The 21,742-nt window shown below is 43.4% G+C and overlaps 2 protein-coding genes across 2 annotated transcripts; both read right to left on the bottom strand.

Annotated features, from left to right (window-relative positions):
- Positions 1-74: 74 nt before the first annotated feature.
- LOC128764150 (multidrug and toxin extrusion protein 1-like) lies at positions 75-7,798 on the bottom strand. Its single transcript, XM_053873656.1, has 17 exons — positions 7,615-7,798; positions 7,012-7,113; positions 6,884-6,952; positions 6,662-6,810; positions 6,082-6,124; positions 4,893-4,937; positions 4,513-4,610; positions 4,345-4,442; positions 4,058-4,171; positions 3,773-3,840; positions 2,762-2,870; positions 1,987-2,062; positions 1,642-1,711; positions 1,427-1,559; positions 1,264-1,358; positions 1,145-1,187; positions 75-481 (listed from the first exon to the last, which is right to left on the bottom strand). Exons 1-17 carry the CDS (start codon positions 7,738-7,740, stop codon positions 279-281), a joined length of 1,641 nt encoding a protein of 546 aa, XP_053729631.1. The 5' UTR covers positions 7,741-7,798; the 3' UTR covers positions 75-278.
- A 1,329-nt stretch (positions 7,799-9,127) lies between these two features.
- LOC128764152 (multidrug and toxin extrusion protein 1-like) lies at positions 9,128-17,432 on the bottom strand. The gene is made up of 17 exons (XM_053873657.1): positions 17,254-17,432; positions 14,935-15,036; positions 14,807-14,875; positions 14,585-14,733; positions 13,843-13,885; positions 13,613-13,657; positions 13,302-13,399; positions 13,134-13,231; positions 12,808-12,921; positions 12,523-12,590; positions 12,239-12,347; positions 11,698-11,773; positions 11,353-11,422; positions 11,138-11,270; positions 10,975-11,069; positions 10,856-10,898; positions 9,128-9,479 (listed from the first exon to the last, which is right to left on the bottom strand). The coding sequence occupies exons 1-17, from the start codon at positions 17,377-17,379 to the stop codon at positions 9,277-9,279; spliced, it is 1,641 nt and encodes a 546-aa protein (XP_053729632.1). The 5' UTR covers positions 17,380-17,432; the 3' UTR covers positions 9,128-9,276.
- Between the last annotated feature and the right edge of the window lie 4,310 nt (positions 17,433-21,742).

Here is a 21,742-nt window from a genome sequence, read left to right as displayed (position 1 = left end):
CCAACGGCACCACAGACTGGAGTGTCACCGTCAACACATCCCTTCAAGAAGCTGCGCTCCTGGATGGTCCAACAACACCTTTTATTGTTGCATTTCATTTTGCACATTTAAATCATTTCTTTCCATCGTACAGACACACTGTCCTTCTCCTTCAGCTCCTGTGCTCTGGTGCCAGCCCTCGACTCGACACTGACATCAGGAAGTGACCCAGCGTCACATCCACAGAGGATGTTGCTTTGATGGAAGTTTCACTTTTTCCAAAAAGACGTGGCGAATTATCAGGTTATATGAATGGAGACTAAGAGATTAACACTAATCCCGGCAGCTAGGATGAGGAGCATGAGGACCAGGACCTTCCCTCTGCGCACCAGCAGTTTCCGAAAAGTGATGTCATCCATTTGAGTGGGCGGGGCGGCCGCGTCTTCCTCGGCTTCCACCAGCTCCAAGAGATTGTCCTGGCTTGCTGAGTGAGGCAGCTCATCTTGTGGAAAGCAGAGCGTTAGTTTTCCGATCGATCCATACTGACATGATCTAGTTTCTACTGTGTTGAAAGATGGCCGCCTTGACAACAACTGCTCCCCGCCTTGACCATATCCCCCGAAAACAATGGCCCATTACAACAATAGATGCTGATGTTCATGGAAACAATTGAACAACATCTTCAGCATATCTTTTGTTATAATGGACAGCAAATGATCGATGATGATTTTGCTCTTGAAGAAACACACTTGCCGCAGGGTTTCATCGATCTGTCATGGCATACTGACCCATCCTCGTGGTTGCTCATACTGTTAGCACTGATGATAATTGTAATGAAGCTGACTGAAGACTGCCAACATCCCTGAGCGCTCAGGCACATGCTCCTGTTTACAGTCACTCTCAATAACCCCAAAATGAACCTGACAGAACACAGTCTGGGATGTTACAAACATGCAGGAGACAAGCATGTGCCTTCCTCTTTGTTGTTTGGATGAGTGGTAGTGCACCACTTACAGGAGTGGCATGTGCACTACATCATTTCAACTTATCCAAGAATTCAGTGGCTTCACCTCTACTACTGACCTCTAGGGACGGACATAAGGGCGACACACCTTCATTTTGATACTTTGAAACAATGGGAGACTTCACAAAGAAAACCACCTACCTGCGTCAGGCACGCTGGTGCACACTCCAGCTCGAATCTGAGCCTGAAGGACAGACAAAAAAAGACAGTCAACATTCACAGTCACTGCTTTTGTATGAGATTCTCCGGTCAATATTTACCTCAACAGTTGCTGTCCTCCAGTTCATACAGAACAAGTACACATTGAGGAAAATACACTGCAGAAACACACAGGTCAAAATGCCTGTCCACAGTCCTGGAGAGAAGAGAAAAGTTGACGTCGATCACAGGACCTGGGAGGAGAACAACACCACTCACACTCACCTACGATTCCCATCTTGGCTGCAAACATCAGTGGCACACCGATGGGTAAACCAATCCCATAGTAGCCCACAATGTAGCAAATGGCGCCAACCTTCTGTTTACCTGCTCCTCTTATGATTCCTCCAGACACTGCCTGATCACAAAAACAAACGTCTGGATTCACACAGAACGGTTCAATCTGTCTGTTCATGTGGATGAAGTGGTGAAGGTCTTACAACTGTCGCATCCAAGAGGAGAAACGGTGCGTAAAAAGACACAAGATCCGATACTCTCTGACGGATTTCCCTGTGGATAAAGAAGAACAGAAGAGGAACGTCTTTACAGTCAGCTTCAGCTCATTCATCAATGTTCAGTACTTGTTCATGGTGGAATCATCATCTCAAACACTTTCCTCTGCGCTTCTGGTCTCCACAACTGTTTCTCCAAACCTCTCCACATGAGCCGTCCCTCTGACCTTGACCTTCCCAGTCACTCCCAAACAACACCTCTGCATCTTCTCTGACTCAGCTCTCCAACTCATACATCGAAGTGACGGACATGAAGATGAAGAATGAACTCACTCGTCATAGGTGAGAATGAAGGAGACATAATTCTTCAGGCTTCCGACGAGAACAGCCAAGATGACGGAGACGGACACTGAAGAGGAAGATGAATGGGTTAATGATAAACCTTATGAATCATTCATGCTCTTCCAACCTAAACTAGCATCAAGCAGGACCACGCTGGTTCATGAGTAGCACTCAGAGAACACACTCCACATTTGGGCCGCCAAAGATCAGCGTTGTCATGGTCCGGCAGTTTCATTGTTATGAAATAAAATTGCTCCGCGAAGAGAAAAAAATGAAACTTATTATTTCAGACCTGCTCCTTGCTATAAATCTGCTCGTATGTAAGTTCAGAATTAATGCAGGAATTAATAACAGGGGAGAGTAGTTTTAGGGCCCAGCAGAGGCGTGAGTGAAGAAGGCAAACACTGGACACAAGAGTCACTGAGGGAGGAAAGGCCAGGTGTTGGATCATAAGGGTTATATGACTAGTAGTTTTAGATACAGTATTTACAAACTCAATCATTAACAACAGCAACAAAAAAAATAAAACCTGTCACCAGGACACATTTTCAACGTGTGCAGTTGTTTTCCATTTCAGGAAACTTGTTTCATAGTGAATCACCTGATTCCCATCTACAATGTTGTGTAGTTTGTGGGTGTGACTGAATAAACTACACATATCAAGTTGACAGATTATTGACTGAAGCGACAAGGATTGTGGAGGTAGGAACAGGTAGGTAGTGATGGTAAAATGCCCGTCAGTCCCAGATTCCTAAAGTGGCCATACCTCCGGTGAACATTGAGATTTTAGCTGACAGCTTGGCTTGTTCCGTGTCTCCAGCTCCCAACGCGTTCCCCACTCTGACGCATCCTGCCACACTGAAGCCCATTGGAAACTGACGGAGAGAAAAAACAATCCACCACAGAACTTACATTCAAGTACAGTGGCACCTCGGTTCTCGACCACAATCCGTTCCAGACGGCCGTTCGAGAAGCGATTTGTTCAAAATCAGAATCGATTTTTCCCATTACAATGAATGGAAAAAGAAACAATGCGTTCCAAGCCTTAAAACAGGCTTTTGTAGGAGTGAATGTAGAGCGTCTGCTGCAGGTGGCTGTTCCTCTATGTGTGTGGCCGCTGCATGTGGGAGGGGTTGCCGAGTGAGTGAGGTCTCTCCAGAAGTGAAGAGGTGCCCGGTGCGTGTCCAGCTCTGAATGTGCGCTTCTGTGCAGTTTGGCTGTGACAAAGTCATAAACCAAGTCACGCTCTGTCCCAGACTGGCCTCATCCCTGTCCCAGCTCCAGCCCACAACAGGACATCAAACCCTGGAGTGAGCGCTCCAGCACCTCCCCTGTGACACTCTACCACGGTCCAGTGTGGAGACAGGAAAGGTTTTACACCTCAATATGAAGAAAAAACAGTCAGTAAATGTAGCTAACGGGACACGTCTGCATCCAGAGGCTGCATTATACACAATAACAAAGCGCGTTGTGGGTCAGCTGGTTGGTCCGTGCACATTATGTTTTATCCGGCTCTTTTCGGAGCGTTCGAGTTCTGGATTTCCGTTCCAAATCCGACGGAAAAAAATGTCGAAATTTTGGTTAGAACTCTGCTTTGTTTGAATTCTGGGACGTTTGAAAACCGAGCTACCACTGTATATTCAGATTAAAACACAATTAAAAAGAAAAAAACTCTCCAAACAGATACTCAAACGAACCACAGGACAATACAACATTGCTTCAATGTTAAGGCCAATAAGGACTTATGAAAGGAGTCTGTAAAAATATCTGAATTTACCATGTATGCAAGATTGGCAATTTGAAAAACCACCGACTGAGCTCCAAGTTCCACTTCACTGATGATACCTGTCAAAGACAACAAGATTAAGGTTCTGTAAGGCACATTATTCCTCCTCCGTCATCACCAAACTTTCTGCTCCACCCTGCTCACACCTATCCTCTTTGTGCCCACATTCTCCAGATCTATGAGCCTCACTGTTTGTCTTCCTCTTCACCTTTTAGCAGGTACCTTGGCTCAACACTGTCTCTCCATACCACATGACCTCTCCACATGACATTTTACCTGCCAAAAAGTTTCCGATCTCATAGGTCCACCACTCCACACAGACCATGAGCAGGCTGGGAATGGCCAAGCGCATAAACTGCCCCCAGTCTTCCAAGCATTCTCTGGACCAGCCTGTGTGGACAGAAAAACCCTGCAGGTCAGAGGATGTTGACAGCCAACTCCTTCATCACTGGAAATATCTGTCATAATAAAATATATCTCAAGCAAACCCTCATGAAAGTCGCTCCAGCGGAACTTCACTCACTCCAGGTGGTATATATACCCCAAACACTGGATGTTCTCACCTTTCCAGGTGGACTTGTGAAGACCTTTCCACAGGATATATCCATAAAGAACAACAGCCATGAGGTACTGAGAGAGCAAGTTGGCAATCGCAGACCCTCTGAGGAGAACATTTGAGGTGAGACTTCAACATAGGAAATAGCAAGAGGATGTTCGTAGACGACACTCACCGCACTCCCAGTTCAAACACAAACAGGACTATGTAGTTGATCAGGGCATTCAGGACGTTGACCACAAGGCCAGTGACCACCTCTGGCCAGATGATGCCCTGAAAGACATCACAGTATCAACTGTCTCCTGCCTCGTTCCCCAGGTAGCTGGGATGGACCACTCAAAGAAGGGAAAAAACTGAACAAGCAGACAAAAATGAATAATGTAAACTGCCAATTGACTTATGGACGTTCAATATCATCTTTGTGTGGCACCTGTTTGTCACATTTGATGTCACCATTTCGCAGAGTTGGGCAGACATTTTTGCCAAATCACACAAGAAAACTCATCATTTTCTTACACAAATATGTTATTAAAAGCATGACGGTCACGGATCTACCTGGGCTTGCAGATATTTTGCTTCCAGCAAAAACAGGACAGTTGCCTGAAAAAAACAAATTGTTTGAGTGAGTATGACTGGTGAACAGCCGTCATTTTATCATCATCTATAGCAGACACAAACTGAAAATAGGGACTGTATTTCCTGCTAGAAAACATGTACCTCTCTCCTCCCTCCATTGTTTACATTGTGTTTCTGGCTGCTTGGCTGTACTCATACTGAAATGGTGAAAATGACCAAAATAATAAGATACATGTGACTTTCATCTGCTCACAGGTTTAACCTGGAAGACTCACTGGAAAACGTGTATATACGAGAGTAATGAATCACTGCTGTTTTACTTCAACAAGTCAATAAAGAGTCACTACTTATACAGGATGCTCTGATCAGGATTTTTGCTGCCGATCACCGATACCGATCACATGGATTGATAATGAATTTGTAATGAAAATGATAAGACCTTCTGTGTCCATGATGTGAAAAAATGAACTTTAAATTAATTCAGACACGTTTTATATACCTCTTCAAGATGGAAAGTATGGGAAACCCTTGCTGAATGCAGCAACTATTCTGTCAAAAGGACACAACTGAAAAAGATTTAATTCGATGTGAGACGGCGCAGGTGAATCTCTGGAGACTGTGCTATGTCCGTGAACTATTTACATACTGTAGCAGGACTCCGAGACACAGAGCACGGCATTTATGGAAGTTTCCACTCCGGTCGTTTTCAAACATTCCAGATTCAGGTGGAGACTAGCCATCTAGCTCGGTGAAATGAATGATTATTTCTTATCATTCTGAATGTCAGCCTGCAGCAGAGGAACCAGCGGTCTCACTTTCATGAGCCCGGAAAACTCTCCCTGCTCCATCAAGTGCTGGTGCTTTAAATGGCGTGTTTCATTTGAAGGCACTTCCCTGCGCAGCATTGTCCTGTGCATGTGCTGCAGGATGCGAACTTTATATGACAGGTTGAAAGAATCTTTACAGCAGACATGCTGCTGCTGCGTGAGCAGTGAGTAGGGAGGAGCGGACGCATCACAACTGGCGGGATTCCATCAGAGCGTCGGCTGTCACACGTGATCAGTTGTTGTGAACGGCATTCACCGATCAGGCTGAAATGGGCCGATCATGATCGGTGACCGATCGATCTGAGAATCCCTCGTATTTATAGAAACAATCCCATACTCACAGGAAGAGCTGGCATGAAGATTTGTACATAGACCTGCGACAACCTGGTGAAAGAGAAATCACACTGAATGAAAATAATTCAAAAGAAAAAAATGCTGATATGTTGGGATGTTAATAAAAATATATATAAAATCAATCACTTTATATTATTACTATATATATATTTAAAATTATTACACATTAAGTCTAACATAAGAGCTTAAAATATTTCAATAAATATACTACATTACTTACATATTATTTAATTAAAAATAATGAGAGTTATAAGCACGAATCGTTGGCAGGATAACTGTGATGCTTCATACAAATGTTCTCGAGAAAATGAATATGTCAACAAAAGCTGCTAAAAGATTACAGCAATAAATCAATGGATAAAATAAATAAAAGTAAGTGACACAGATGACATTTTAAGTCTACACAATAGCCAAAGTAAATCTCAGGATATTAGTTGTCTTTGAGTCACGTCACCTTTCAGATAATCCCCTCACATGTCAGGTTTGTGCTCATGTGACATGCCCTCATAAACAATGCATTGACAGATTGTGACTTAAACAATTACAAGTGGAGAAAAAACAACCGACCTGGCGACCTCTGGTTCCTGACCAACAGCCAGCAGAAGGGCCTCTGTGTTGAGGAGGATTGCCCAGCAGGGGAAGCAGGCCAGGATCAAAATGAGAATTGACCTTTGGAGTATCACGCCCACTTTATGGTGATTCCCACTCCCGAATGTCTGCGTTTGAACGAGACATATATACCACATTATTGGTTGAAAACTCAACGTACAGCCAGGTGGAGCCTCCTACCTGAGACATCAAAGTGTCACACGCAGTAGCCAGACCGAAGCCGATGGATATCCCCAGGACATTGATGACCTAGATGGACAGAATGATAGTGATCGACATTATTTGGCGTATATTTGAAGTGAACTCACTGATATAGCGAGAGAAACTCCGGCCAATTCTGTCTTTCCCAAGTGGCCACAGAAACTGGTGCTGACAAATCCCACTGCGAAACCCATGAGCTGGGAGATCATCTGCCAAAATAAAGAAAAATGTTAATAATTAATCACTTCAGACGTGATCTAATGAGATTTTAGTGTTGACGTTGATACAGCTTGCAATGACTAATCCACTTGATCCGGTGCTATACATCACTGCTTTATGAGTTTCCTCAAACTGATTCAGCAATAAGAAAAATCTCATAATTCTGCGAGCGGTTTCACTGAGAAACACTGGGAGATTATGACACTTGTAATGACAGCAGACACACTTTCCATAGACACTCACACAAGGTGTGTGAGTGTCTATTAACATCAACACTCTCCAGAACACGAGAAGTATGGACTGTTACCAAGTTCCAGAAGGAAAGCGGACTGTTAAATGAAATATTTAAAACAATAACACGTACATGTGGTCATAATAATAATTGAATTACAACCACATATATTCAAACATGTTCATAAAACGAGTGTGACTCAAGTTTTATCGAGTTACTGTAGGTGTGACACCACCGTGACGTCACACCGGCTACTCACCACGGGTCCAGCGAGTTTACACGTCTCCTTCATTTCTGTCTGGAAACCAACGGGAAGCAACATACGGGCTCGTTGAGACACACTTCTCCACGCAGAGCAGAGCGGACTGTTGCGGCTCTGGTCCATTTTGACGCGTGTTTTCAGACGTGCTCGGGAAGCTACTTCTCCCACAGCTGCCTGTCAGGAACGGTCACGCGCGTCGTCGTGAGTCGTGTGACGTCACTTCCTATAACTCTGCCTCTGAAATGACGGTCAAAGGTCGTTGACCCTGGCAACAGTCATAAACACTGATTTCTTTTTTTCATTTGCAGTTAACAAAGAATAAAACAAGCAATGAATGAAGCAGTTTAAATCAACGCTGAAAGTGTGACGAAACGGCCCATACAGGTTATTATAAACATGCACTCATGTGTTTTATATGATATATATAAACATATATATATATATATATATATATATATATATATATTTTTTTTTTTTTTAAATCTATTTTAAAATAGATTAAAATGAACACATGCGCAGTGTACGCGACAGATTTTTAGAAAATAATTCAACAATTCATCGTAAAATGTTACTTTTGAAATAATCACAATTATTAAAGTCTATTATTATTAGAAGCAGTAGTAACAGTATATTATTCCCTAAATTTCACAGTTGATTTTCTTCTCATTTTTATTAACAAGGCTGAAAACCTGTGATGAAGACTCGTGTGAAACTGTCACCTCGGTGTTCTGGAGTTAAAGTTGCTCTCCTGCAGGGATGCTGAGTGAAGATGAGCTGGCCGCTCAGCACGCCGTCATGATGGTGTCCTTCATCACCTACATGGTTATTACAGTCACCTCATAACACACCGAGACCAGGACCCACACATCCGACTAGCCCACCCGTCTGGAGCAGAAGCCTTCTGCCAACCAGACACAAGTTCAGAACCTGAGCTTAGAAATATGTTTCTCTTGAAATGTGAGCCAAAAGAAGGACAAGTTTATAGAATGATTTATAGTATGTATTAAACTCGGTCCACTGACCAAAACAGACCTGACAAGCCATTTTATGTCTGTAAGGTATGTGTAATACTGAATTAAAAAGCGAAATTCCGAGCTGTGACAGTGTAAAATGGTTGTAAATGAGAGCTAAATATTTTAATTCTTACTTATCGAAGACTGATTGAACCCGACTAAACAGTCATATAAGATGTCAAGTTACATTTGAAATGTTATATAGCGGAGAAGTGAAATAACATTCCTTCATCTGTGTATCTCCTGCAGCCTGTGACACACATCTGATCCAGAAGAAGACTCTCTCCAGTGCTCAGCTGTTCCTGCGTCGAGGTCTGACCATGTTTGTGGCGGTTTCTCTTCTACTTATCTAGACCCGGTGCCTTCAGTCACCAACGGCACCACAGACTGGAGTGTCACCGTCAACACATCCCTTCAAGAAGCTGCGCTCCCGGATGGTCCAACACCTTTTATTGTTGCATTTCATTTTGCACATTTAAATCATTTCTTTCCATCGTACAGACACACTGTCCTTCTCCTTCAGCTCCTGTGCTCTGGTGCCAGCCCTCGACTCGGCACTGACATCAGGAAGTGACCCAGCGTCACATCCACAGAGGATGTTGCTTTCATGGAAGTTTCACTTTTTCCAAAAAGACGTGGCGAATTATCAGGTTATATGAATGGAGACTAAGAGATTAACACTAATCCCGGCAGCTAGGATGAGGAGCATGAGGACCAGGACCATCCCTCTGCGCACCAGCAGTTTCCGAAAAGTGATGTCATCCATTTGAGTGGGCGGGGCGACCGCGTCTTCCTCGGCTTCCACCAGCTCCAAGAGATTGTCCTGGCTTGCCGAGTGAGGCAGCTCATCTTGTAGAAAGCAGAGCGTTAGTTTTCTTTATCATTCAGTGACAAACTAAAACTACCTCACTGCATGTTACTCTGTTATGCTGTTTATCTTGAATGAACATTGTGCCTCATTGCAACACCGACACTTGCACGTATACAGTGGAACCTCGGTTTTCGAACGTCCCAGACTTCGAACAAATCGGAGTTCAAGCAAAAATTTCTAGATTTTTTTGCTTCTGATTTCGAACGAAAATCCAGAACTCAAACGCCCCTGAAAAAAGCCAGAAAAAACATAGCGTGCGCGGACCGATCAGCTGACCCGCTGTCCCGTTAGCTACATCTACTGACTGTTTTTTCTTCATATTGAGGTGTAAAACCTTTCCTGTCTCCACACTGGACCGTGGTAGAGTGTCACAGGGGAGGTGCTGGAGCGCTCACTCCAGGGTTTGATGTCCTGTTGTGGGCTGGAGCTGGGACAGGGATGAGGCGAGTCTGGGACAGAGCGTGACTTGGTTTATGACTTTGTCACAGCCAAACTGCACAGAAGCGCACATTCAGAGCTGGACACGCACCGGGCACCTCTTCACTTCTGGAGAGACCTCACTCACTCGGCAACCCCTCCCACGTGACACTCTACATTCACTCCTACAAAAGACTATTTTAAGGCTTGGAACGCATTATTGCTTTTTCCATTCATTGTAATGGGAAAACAAACAACAAATTGCTTCTCGAATGGCCGTCTGGTACGGATTGTGGTCGAGAACCGAGGTATCACTGTGAATTGGATTTTTCTGAGTATAAATTGCTCCAGAGTTTAAGTCGCATCAGTAAAGAAAATGCATCATGAACAAGGAAAACAAAACACAAGTCGCACTGGAGAATAAGTCACAATTTTGGGGAAATTCATTTTACAAAATTCATTACATGAAGCAATAAAACACCATCGATTTGTAATTGATTTGTTAATTTGAAGAAGCTGACTGGTAGATGCTCAGATCTGAGAGCACTCTCTTGTTCTCAGTTAGCCATAGTTTAATCCCAAAATACAGAAAACAGTCGGCAACACTCTGAGCAACCAATGTCCTATAAAATGCAGGGGTGACAATCTGAGTTCCAGCTTCTTCATTAATTTGTGAGAGTCATACAGCGCCCCTTACAGGACAGGACTGAGTACTACACCGTTTTCAACATCTCCACAGTGGTGTTTCACCGCCACCGCCTTGACTGAGCAATTTTCAGTGGGAAACACTCGACAAATATTTTGCTCCTTCACCTCAACAACTCACCACTGAAGACAGATGTAAAATGTATAATGTCTTTCATTAGGTGTTACTCCACACCTTCATTTTGATTGACACTTTGAAACAATAACAGATTTTGCAAAGAAAACCACCTACCTGCGTCAGGCACGCTGGTGCACACTCCAGCTCGAATCTGAGCCTGAAGGAAAGACAAAAAAAGACAGTCAACATTCACAGTCGCTGCTTTTGTATGAGATTCTCCGGTCAATATTTACCTCAACAGTTGCTGTCCTCCAGTTCATACAGAACAAGTACACATTGAGGAAAATACACTGCAGAAACACACAGGTCAAAATGCCTGTCCACAGTCCTGGAGAGAAGAGAAAAGTTGACGTCGATCACAGGACCTGGGAGGATAACAACACCACTCACACTCACCTACGATTCCCATCTTGGCTGCAAACATCAGTGGCACACCGATGGCTAAACCAATCCCATAGTAGCCCACAATGTAGCAAATGGCGCCAACCTTCTGTTTACCTGCTCCTCTTATGATTCCTCCAGACACTGCCTGATCACAAAAACAAACGTCTGGATTCACACAGAATGGTTCAATCTGTCTGTTCATGTGGATGAAGTGGTGAAGGTCTTACAACTGTCGCATCCATGAGGAGAAACGGTGCATAAAAAGACACAAGATCCGATACTCTCTGACGGATTTCCCTGTGGATAAAGAAGAACAGAAGAGGAACGTCTTTACAGTCAGCTTCAGCTCATTCATCAATGTTCAGTACTTGTTCATGGTGGAATCATCATCTCAAACACTTTCCTCTGCGCTTCTGGTCTCCACAACTGTTTCTCCAAACCTCTCCACATGAGCCGTCCCTCTGACCTTGACCTTCGCAGTCACTCCCAAACAACACCTCTGCATCTTCTCTGACTCAGCTCTCCAACTCATACATCGAAGTGACGGACATGAAGATGAAGAATGAACTCACTCGTCATAGGTGAAAACAAAAGAGACATAATTCTTCAGGCTTCCGACGAGAACGGCCAAGATGACGGAGACGGACACTGAAGAGGAAGATGAATGGGTTACTGATAAACCTTATGAATCATTCATGCTCTTCCAACCTAAACTAGCATTAAGAAAGATCTGCTTTGTGGTTCAGCAGTGTTATGAAATAGAATTGCTCTGCTACGAAAAGAAAAATCGTCCTCCAGATTATTATTTCAGACCTGCTCCAGGTGACGTGTGAGTTCAGAATTAAAGCAGGGATTAATAAATAAAAGTAGTCACCAGGACACATTTGCAACAGTGAAGTTGGTTTCCATTTCAGGAAACTTGTTTCATACTGAACAGTGAATCGCCTGATTGTAATGTACAGTGTTTGTGGGCGTGGCTGAATGAACTATACAGATCAAGTTGACAGATTAAAGACGAAAGCTTCAACAACAATGGCTGTTGAACAGGTAGTGGAATGAATAAAGTGATGAACTAAAATGCCCTTCAGTCCCAGATTCCTGAAGTGGCCATACCTCCGCTGAACATTGAGATTTTAGCTGACAGCTTGGCTTGTTCCGTGTCTCCAGCTCCCAACGCGTTCCCCACTCTGACGCATCCTGCCACACTGAAGCCCATTGGAAACTGACGGAGAGAAAAAACAATCCACCACAGAACTTACATTCAAGTATATTCAAACTGAGACAGAATTAAGAAGAAAAAATCTCTCCAGATAGAACCACAGGACAATACAACATTGCTTCAATGTCAACGCAAACATGGATTTATGAAAGGAGTCTGTAAAAATGTCTGAATTTACCATGTATGCGACATTGGCAATTTGATTGATCACTGACTGAGCTCCCAGTTCCACTTCACTGATGATACCTGTCAAAGACAACAAGATTAAGGTTCTGTAAGGCACATTATTCCTCCTCCGTCATCACCAAACTTTCTGCTCCACCCTGCTCACAACTATCCTCTTTGTGCCCACATTCTCCAGATCTATGAGCCTCACAGTTTATCCTCCTCTTCACCTTTTAGCAGGTACCTTGGCTCAACACTGTCTCTCCATACCACATGACTTCTCCACATGATATTTTACCTGCCAAAAAGTTTCCGATCTCATAGGTCCACCACTCCACACAGACCATGAGCAGGCTGGGAATGGCCAAGCGCATAAACTGCCCCCAGTCTTCCAAGCATTCTCTGGACCAGCCTGTGTGGACAGAAAAACCCTGCAGGTCAGAGGATGTTGTCAGAAAACAAGCAAGACCTGAACTCAAGCATGAAATCACTCCAGAACCTTCTAAGAACTACACTGGAATTCTTCTTGGAAGTTTTAATGGAACTTCACTCACTCCAGTTGCTATATAGACCTCAAACACTTCACATATCACTTTAGCTCAGAGAGAGAGAGGATGTTCTCACCTTTCCAGGTGGCTTTGTGAAGACCTTTCCACAGGATATATCCATAAAGAACAACAGCCATGAGGTACTGAGAGAGCAAGTTGGCAATCGCAGACCCTCTGAGGAGAACATTTGAGGTGAGACTTCAACATAGGAAATAGCAAGAGGATGTTTGTAGACGGCACTCACCGCACTCCCAGTTCAAACACAAACAGGACTATGTAGTTGATCAGGGCATTCAGGATGTTGACCACAAGGCCAGTGACCACCTCTGGCCAGATGATGCCCTGCAAGACATCACAGTATCAACTGTCTCCTGCCTCGTTCCCCAGGTAGCTGGGAGGGTAGAAGAAAATGAATAATAGAAACTCATGGCCGTTCAATATCATCTTTGTGTGGATTTTGCAGAGTTGGACAGGATTTTTTGCCAAATCACACAAGAAAAGAAAACATTTGCCTACACAAATATGTTATTAAAACCAGGAACTTCATGGTTCTACCTGAGTTTGCAGATATTTTGCTTCCAGCGAAAACAGGAAAGCTGCCTGAAAATACAAATTGCTTGAGTGAGTATGACTGGTGAACATAATTGTATTTTATCATCTTATCACTGGTTTAACCTGGAAGACTGGTCACTGGGAAATGTGGTTACATGACAGTCACATGAATCTCTGCTGTTTCACTTCAATAAGTCACTGAAGAGTATTTAGAGTAACGACCCCATACTCACAGGAAGAGCTGGCATGAAGATTTGCACATAGACCTGCGACAACCTGGTGAAAGAGAAATCACACTGAATGAAAATAATTCAAAAGAAAAAAAAACGCTGATATGTTGGGATGTTCATTAAAAAAAAAATATATATATATATATATATATAAAATAATAAAAAATTTTTTTTTAATGATTACACATTAAGTCTAAGATAAGAGCTTAAAATAATTTCAATAAATAGAATAGAATTTATTGCCATGGTCAGTGGGGGTTCCACCAACTACGAAAGTGCTTCAAAATAGAGTGCTGTTGATAAAATAAAATAAAATAAAATAAAATAAAATCTGACTACTTGCTTGTTCCCATTGATGCAGAAGTTGCGATGAATCGTCGCGTCACAAGATAACTGAAGATGCAGAGCCCTATTTCTGCACCAATTCATGCTTCGTAATAATGCTCTTGAGAAAAATATTTCATGACAACAAAAGCTGCTAAATGATAACAGCAATAAACAAAAGGATAAAACAAATGAAATAAATAAAGCAAGTGAGGCAACTGATGAAAGCTACTGAGAGGACATTGAAGGACATTGAAAGGACAGAATGTCTGAAGTAAATCTCGGGATATTAGTTGTCTTTGTGTCACTGACACAGATAATCCCCTCACATGTCAGGTTTGTGCTCATGTGACACGCCCTCGTAAACTATGCATTGACAGATTGTGACTTAAACAATTACAAGTGGAGAAAAACAACCGACCTGGCGACCTCTGGTTCCTGACCAACAGCCAGCAGAAGGGCCTCTGTGTTGAGGAGGATTGCCCAGCAGGGGAAGCAGGCCAGGATCAAAATGAGAATTGACCTTTGGAGTATCACGCCCACTTTATGGTGATTCCCACTCCCGAATGTCTGCGTTTGAACGAGACATATTGAGCACCTTGTTGGTTGAAAACTCAACGTACAGCCGGGTGGAGCCTCCTACCTGAGACATCAAAGTGTCACACGCAGCAGCCAGACCGAAGCCGATGGATATCCCCAGGACATTGATGACCTAGATGGACAGAATGATAGTGATCGACATTATTCGGCGTATATTTGAAGTGAACTCACTGATATAGCGAGGGAAACTCCGGCCAATTCTGTCTTTCCCAAGTGGCCACAGAAACAGGTGCTGACAAATCCCACTGCGAGACCCATGAGCTGGGAGATCATCTGCCAAAATAAAGAAAAATGTTCATCACTTTAGACACAATCCAATGCAGCCACGAGGGGGGTCAAGAGATTTGTACACGACTGCAAGGCAGAGAGATAAAGATGGGATGTTCGGGTGATCAAGAATAGAGAGGGAAATGTTTTGACTGACAACAGAGTTGTGTTGCTGTGATGGAAAGAATACTTTGAAGAGCTGATGAATGAGAGGGAACAAAGAGTAGAAGGAGTGACCATCGTAGATCAGGACGTGGCAAAGATTAGTGAGGCTGAAGTGAGAGGGGCATTGAAGAGGATGAAGAGAGGAAAGGTAGTGGGTCCTGATGATATACCTGTGGAGGTCTGGAAGTGTTTAGGAGAGGTGGCCGTAGACCTTTTGACCAGAACATTTAACAAGGTCTTTGAGAGTGAGAAGATACCAGAGGAATGGAGGAGAAGTGTGCTGGTGCCCATCTTCAAGAACAAGGGAGATGTCCGGTGCTGTGGCAACTATAGAGGGATAAAGTTGGTGAGACATACGATGAGGTTGTGGGAAAGAGTAGTGGAAAGTGGACTAGGGCACAAGTTAGCATATGTGAGCAACAGGTTGGCTTCATGCCAAAAAAGAGCACCACAGATGCAGTGTTTGCTTTGAGGATGTTCATGGAGAAGTACAGAGAAGATCAGAAGGAGCTCCATTGTGTCTTTGTGGACTTGGAGAAAGCGTATGACAGAGTGCCAAGAGAAGAGTTGTGGTATTGTATGAGGAAGTTTGGAGTGGCAGAGACGTGGAGTGGTGCAGGACATGTGTGCCAGGTGTGAGACAGTGTTGAGGTGTGCTGCAGGTGTAACAGAGGAGTTCAAGGTGGAGGTGGGACTGCACCAAGGCTCAGCTCTTGGAGCCCCTTCCTGTTTGCCATGGTGATGGACAGGTTTCCAGATGAGGTTAGAAAAAAAGGCCCTTGGACGATGATGTTTGCAGATGACATTGTGATCTGTGGTGATAGCAGGGAGCAAGTGGAAGATAAGCTCGAGAGGTGGAGGTTTGCCTTAGAGAGGAGAGGAATGAAGGTTAGCCGCAGTAAGACGGAATCCATGTGTGTGAATGAGAGGGAGCCAAGTGGAGTGGTGAAGTTACAGGATGCAGAGATAAAGTGTCCAAAAGGGTGGTGAGGCCAGCAATGTTGTATGGTTTGGAAACAGTGGCACTGAGGAAAAGACAGGAGGCAGAGCTGGAGGTAGCAGAGATGAAGATGCACAGCTTCTCTCTGGGAGTGAGCAGGATGATGATAGGATCAGAGGGACAGCACATGTGCTCAGGTGTTTAGGAGACCAAGTCAGAGAGGCTAGATGGAGATGGTTTGGACATGTACAGAGGAGAGAGAGAGAGCCAGTACATTGGTAGATGAAGATGTTGAGGTTGGAACTGCCAGGCAGAAGGTGGAGAGGAAGGCCAAAGAGGAGATTGGTGGAGGTGGTGAAGGAGGACATGAGGTTTGGAGGTTTGAGAGAAGAGGAAGCAGAGGACAGGGTGAGATGGAGGAGGATGATCCACTGTGGCCACTGCTGAAGGGAGAAGCCGGAAGAAAAAGGAGAAGAATCACCTCTTCATGACTAAAATGTTGAAGTTGATCGAGCTTCAGAATTAGGAGGGAGCTCAGGGCTAATAAAGTCCTTTGTCATGCAACAGATTTAGCAAATCAACGATCATGAAGAATGAAGTCGCACAGGGGGAGAACAACATTCCACTTGCATTCATTTTCGTTGTTTAGAAACCACTTCGATTGCAGTGGCCAATCCTCTTTATCTGGTGCTGTGCTCCATGAGTTTCCTCAAACTGATTCAGCAATAATATGAATGTCAAAATTGCTGTTTCACCGAGACATTAAACATTATAATGACATTTGTAATAGACGTGCGAACACACATTCCATTGACACTCGCACACCTTCATACACTAACATCAACACTCTCCAGAACACGAGAAGTATGGATTGTAACAAAGTTCCAGAAGGAAAGCAGATCATTAAATGAAATATTAAAAGCAATAACATGCACATGTGGTCATAATAATACATTTTTTTACACTCCAAAAAAATTCTTATTTTAGTTAAATCACAGCAAACTACTAATTTACCTTCCTAACGTCGTTAAAATGAATTACAACCACTTATATTCAAATCTGTTAATAAAAGTCAAGTTATGTCGAGTTACCACTGAGACGTCACATCGGCTACTCACCGCAGGTCCAGCGAGTTGACTCATGTCCTTCATTTCTGTCTGGAAACCAACGGGAAGCAACATCCGGGCTCGTTGAGACACACTTCTCCACGCAGAGCAGAGCGGTCTGTTGCGGCTCTGGACCATTTTGACGCGTGTTTTCAGACGTGCTCGTGAAGCTACTTCTCCCACAGCTGGCTGTCAGGAACGGTCACGCGCGTCATATAGTGCGCTTTGGTTATGTGACGTCAGTTCCTATAAATCGGATCCAGCGGTTTCAGGTGTCGCCTTGTTTTCAAAAAAGTAACCACACTTGTCAAACGAGTTGCTTAAGTGTGGTCTGGGTACAACATATAGAAGAGTTGCTTTGTATTTCAGCTGCGCATCATGAAATCTTTAAATGATAAGAAATAGATTTACTGTGTGTAGGTTGTGTGCGCCTTTCACTTTCTGGATGGATTTTTTGCAGATTAATTCTTTTAATCCAGACGCAGTATATTTCACATTAATTTCGGTATTGAATTTTTAAAATCTAAAATCACCATTTTAATGAGGAAAATATAGTAGACAACAAAACACACAGGTTGTGATGCTGTCGCTTCTTAAACAATCCCTAAGGATGTCACGTCCGCGCTCACATGACACATAGTAACAGGGTCACACTTATCTTCATATTGTGATGGGTTTTTACAGTTCACTGTGATTCTTTATTGATATTTATGTTTTTACAGATGTTATCTGTTCCACCACTTTGTTGTCTTTGTAGTTATGTTTCTGTGGAACTCAGAAAACAGTTATTAGAAACGATAATAACAATATTAAACATCTGTAATTGTTGAATAAACCGACGAGCTTTGAACCTGCAGCCATGTGACTCTAGAGGGCGCTAAAGCGTCAATTTTAAATTGAATGTTTCACGACCTTTACTTCATTTTTATTCAGTCTGTGGCAAGACTTTTTGTAATGGGTCCAAATTTTGTTTCAAACTGTTGAATGCAAACCTAAATTTGTACGGTCAATGAGCAATAAGAGCAAATGAAATTGATTAGATGAGGATGCTTTTATTCTTCCCACAATGAAGAATTAAATTGAGTTTGTAGCTTAATCTTATCTTATTTGATCTTATCTTCAGCGTTATTCTAAATCTGTGATAGGCCTTGCTGTTAATCTCTGGGGTCCGTAAAGCGCGTCTTCTGTGCAGCCTCAACGCAGTATAACTTACGTAAGAGCTGCTTGTCAAACCGCCACGCCGTGGTTAATGTGGAATGAAAGCGTTTGTTTTGACAGGAAAAGTTCCCCGGTCAGCTGACAGTCAATGTCAAAGTTTGATCGACCTGACACGAACCCGCGGCACGACAGCGTTTTGGGAATTTCACGGTGAGAGAGACAATAGTAGGGTTGCTCTGACAGAGCCTCTCATTTGTCCCCAAACTGCTCTTTTTAAGGGTTGAAATGATGAAATGACCACATGATCAGTGGCGGTCGGGCTGGATGGCGATTCACAAAGAAACAGGAATTGTTTGGGCACGAACAAGTTTAGAGCTTCGGGAGCCAATAACAGATACAAATATCAGAACATCGAGTTGGAGGAAACCAGGAGAACTTAAGCAGGGCTGCCTCTTATAAAATTGGGTTCAAAACAGAAAGAAAGGCTCTCTGTCTCCTCCTGGCTTGGTCGACCTTTGGCCTCACTCGTGTCAGCCTCTTCCGATGCTCGAATTTCGTTCTGAAACTATCATGACACACAAGTCTTTATGTGGTTATGATAGCATCAGACAGGCGCCATATTGTCCCTATGTGTAACCGATACAGAAAACGCTAACATCGGCTTGTGAGATTAACATCCCTGGATTCAGCAGGTGGAGAAATAAATTTACAAGTATAAAAATTGGTGTGAAGATGTGTGTCACTTGAGTCAAATTCAATGCCAGGAGACCAAATCTGGATCACCATGTCAATTCACACGGGCCGCAAAAGCTTTTAATAGAATTAAGCTCCAATTTATCAGGCACGAAAAACTAGGTCACTTCTAATACACGTCGATATCGTGACCCACAGAGATTAGTGTTCAAGTGTCACTGTTGAGCAAGATGTTCTGCAGTAAGCAGAGATTACTGATCTAAAACTATTGATTTGGAAACTGAAAAACTGATCCTGGTGGAGTGGAGTTCCATGAAAGACACAGTCGCCGATTCGATGAGTTATTATTTACGATTGGACAGTAATTCCTGAGCTTGGTCTCACAAACCATTTAGACCTGCATTTAGACTCTCCAGATTTTTTTTTCCAAAATCAGTCTTGACTGGACCATCGCTGTTGTGATTTTAAACAATCTCTAATGTGTTAAATTTGCAAAAAATTCGAGTTTTGTCATTGAAAAACCATCACCTGAACATGACCTTCATGACTGAACCTTATTTCCATCATGGATGGGCTGCATTTGGTGCCTAAATTTAGTAACAGAACGGCTCTAAAATGGACTTATGCATCGCAAGCAAACTTTCAGGGTCGATTAGAAATGAGCTGAAGGTGGAAGGGGTTTGATTTAGTTGGTGTTGCGTAAGTTCACTTGGATATACAGCGGCAAGGCAACTGTGTGCTCTGTGTTCAGTCTTGTGACTCAATGTCGCCCCCTCCAAGACTCTGTGTTGGTCTTGGTTCAGTTGGCCTCAACACCAGACATAACATTCAGCACTATCATCTACTATTCTGTCAAACAGAACGAACACTTGCCGTGTCCCTCATATGGTTCATCTTTGCTTTTGCAGAGTGTGATATTTGTGTTGTTGAAAGACGCTACTTCCACAGTATATCTGAATCTCAAGATCCCAGATTTAAATGAACTTTTCATAGATTCAGTGCAGCAGAGATTTTTCATTATAGTATGTGATTCTAACAAGCATTAATGTTTTGTATTGCGACCAGGATTGGCCACTGGCTGAGACATTGGCTCAGGGTAGTTTACCATCATTCAGTGTTCTGACGTGTTTTGGATAAAATGTCAAGCCCTTCGATGTCAGGTGAACTGGTGCTGAAGCTAAGCACCAGAGGAAGATGGAGATGGAGGAACTCCTGAAGAGAGACTGGGAGAAAACATAGAATAGCATAGGGAGATGTTTTTTATGAGTAAAAATGTTAAAGTAAATTCACGATTCTACTGTAGGATTATTGCTTAACACTTCATATTGTCATGGATGGAGTCACAGGTTCTGGATCCCCAAATTGAAATGCCATCCATGCCGGACCCCACGACACGTGAGGATGTGATCCTGTTGGATAATGAGTGGGTGGCGCAGGCGGAGAAAGACACTGTAATTATATGAGCTCTTTTCCACCGTGGGACGGGAGATCACAGTGATCCAAAGTGCTTCGTGCTCCACAACCGCTTCTTAGACACTTTTTAATTGTCGGACAGAACTGTGGTCAGAACTTTGATGTCTTCCTCACTCACTTCACTTGTTAGCTTCACTGCAGCGGAACGTTAGTCTGCACGATGCCACCGGCCTCGGCTATGGAGTCATGACCGTCACCACTGCAGCTGAGTGAGAAGATTCTCAAGACGGGTTGTTTCTGACGCAAATACCACAATGAAGCTTTTGACCACGTTGACCTTTGGCTTACGCAGCGTCTCAGTGGCGGGATCACAGCCATAAGCTCTTAGCTTCACGCTTTAGGTGCGGCTTTTCAATGCGGCATCACTGCGGAATTGTACTGTGTTTTTAAGATTACGACGGGTTAACTCACAGACAAAAGACGCATGTGTTGAATTAGGATTTAAGACGGAGCGAGGTGATGATGAAAGCAGGTTGGCCAGTGGCAGCGGGCGTCAACGGTGTGTTCATGGTGAGGATTTTCTTTGATGAATCGACCAACCGCTGATTGCATTTGTCCGCGCAACAGTTGAAACTCTGAGCATTTCGTTATTTTGGTTTTAATCCAAAGACAAATAAATAAAAAGGAGGTCAATTTGTCACCGCTCTTCTGCTACACCGGATGTTTGAGGAGATGAATGAACTGCATGACTGTTACACGTTGTGGCTTAAGTTTTGTCTTGTTTATCACAGTTAGTTAGTTAGTTAGTCTTGTTAGTTTCAGTTGTCTTGTTCTCGTCCACTTCCTGTTTTATTTTGGTAAGTTTTGTCTTTCCTTCCTGTGTTCGTCTTGCCTGTGTCTGCCTCTGTTCTCATCATTGACTTCTGCTGATGTCTTGCTTGGTCTCCTTATCTGCGCTCTTTGTCTTGCTGCCAAGTCTGCGTGTCAAGTTAAGACAAGTCCAGTCCACGTACGTAGTTGTGTTTATAATCCTTCCTTGTGAAATTTGAGTTGGACTGAATATTGTTCTCGCCCTCCTTCGCTGATCTCTCGCTCTGTCTCTTGCATTTGGGTCCTCGCATAGAAGTGGTCATCTGTCTATAAGTGCCCCGGACTGGCGACCTGTCCAGGGTGTCCCCTGCCTCTCTGGCTCCAAACCCACAACCCCATAAATAGATGGAAAAAATAAATAAATACA

The sequence above is a fragment of the Synchiropus splendidus genome, chromosome 8, assembly GCF_027744825.2.
Source record: "Synchiropus splendidus isolate RoL2022-P1 chromosome 8, RoL_Sspl_1.0, whole genome shotgun sequence".
NCBI lineage: Eukaryota > Metazoa > Chordata > Actinopteri > Syngnathiformes > Callionymidae > Synchiropus > Synchiropus splendidus.
This window is presented reverse-complemented; position numbering and strand designations above follow the sequence as displayed.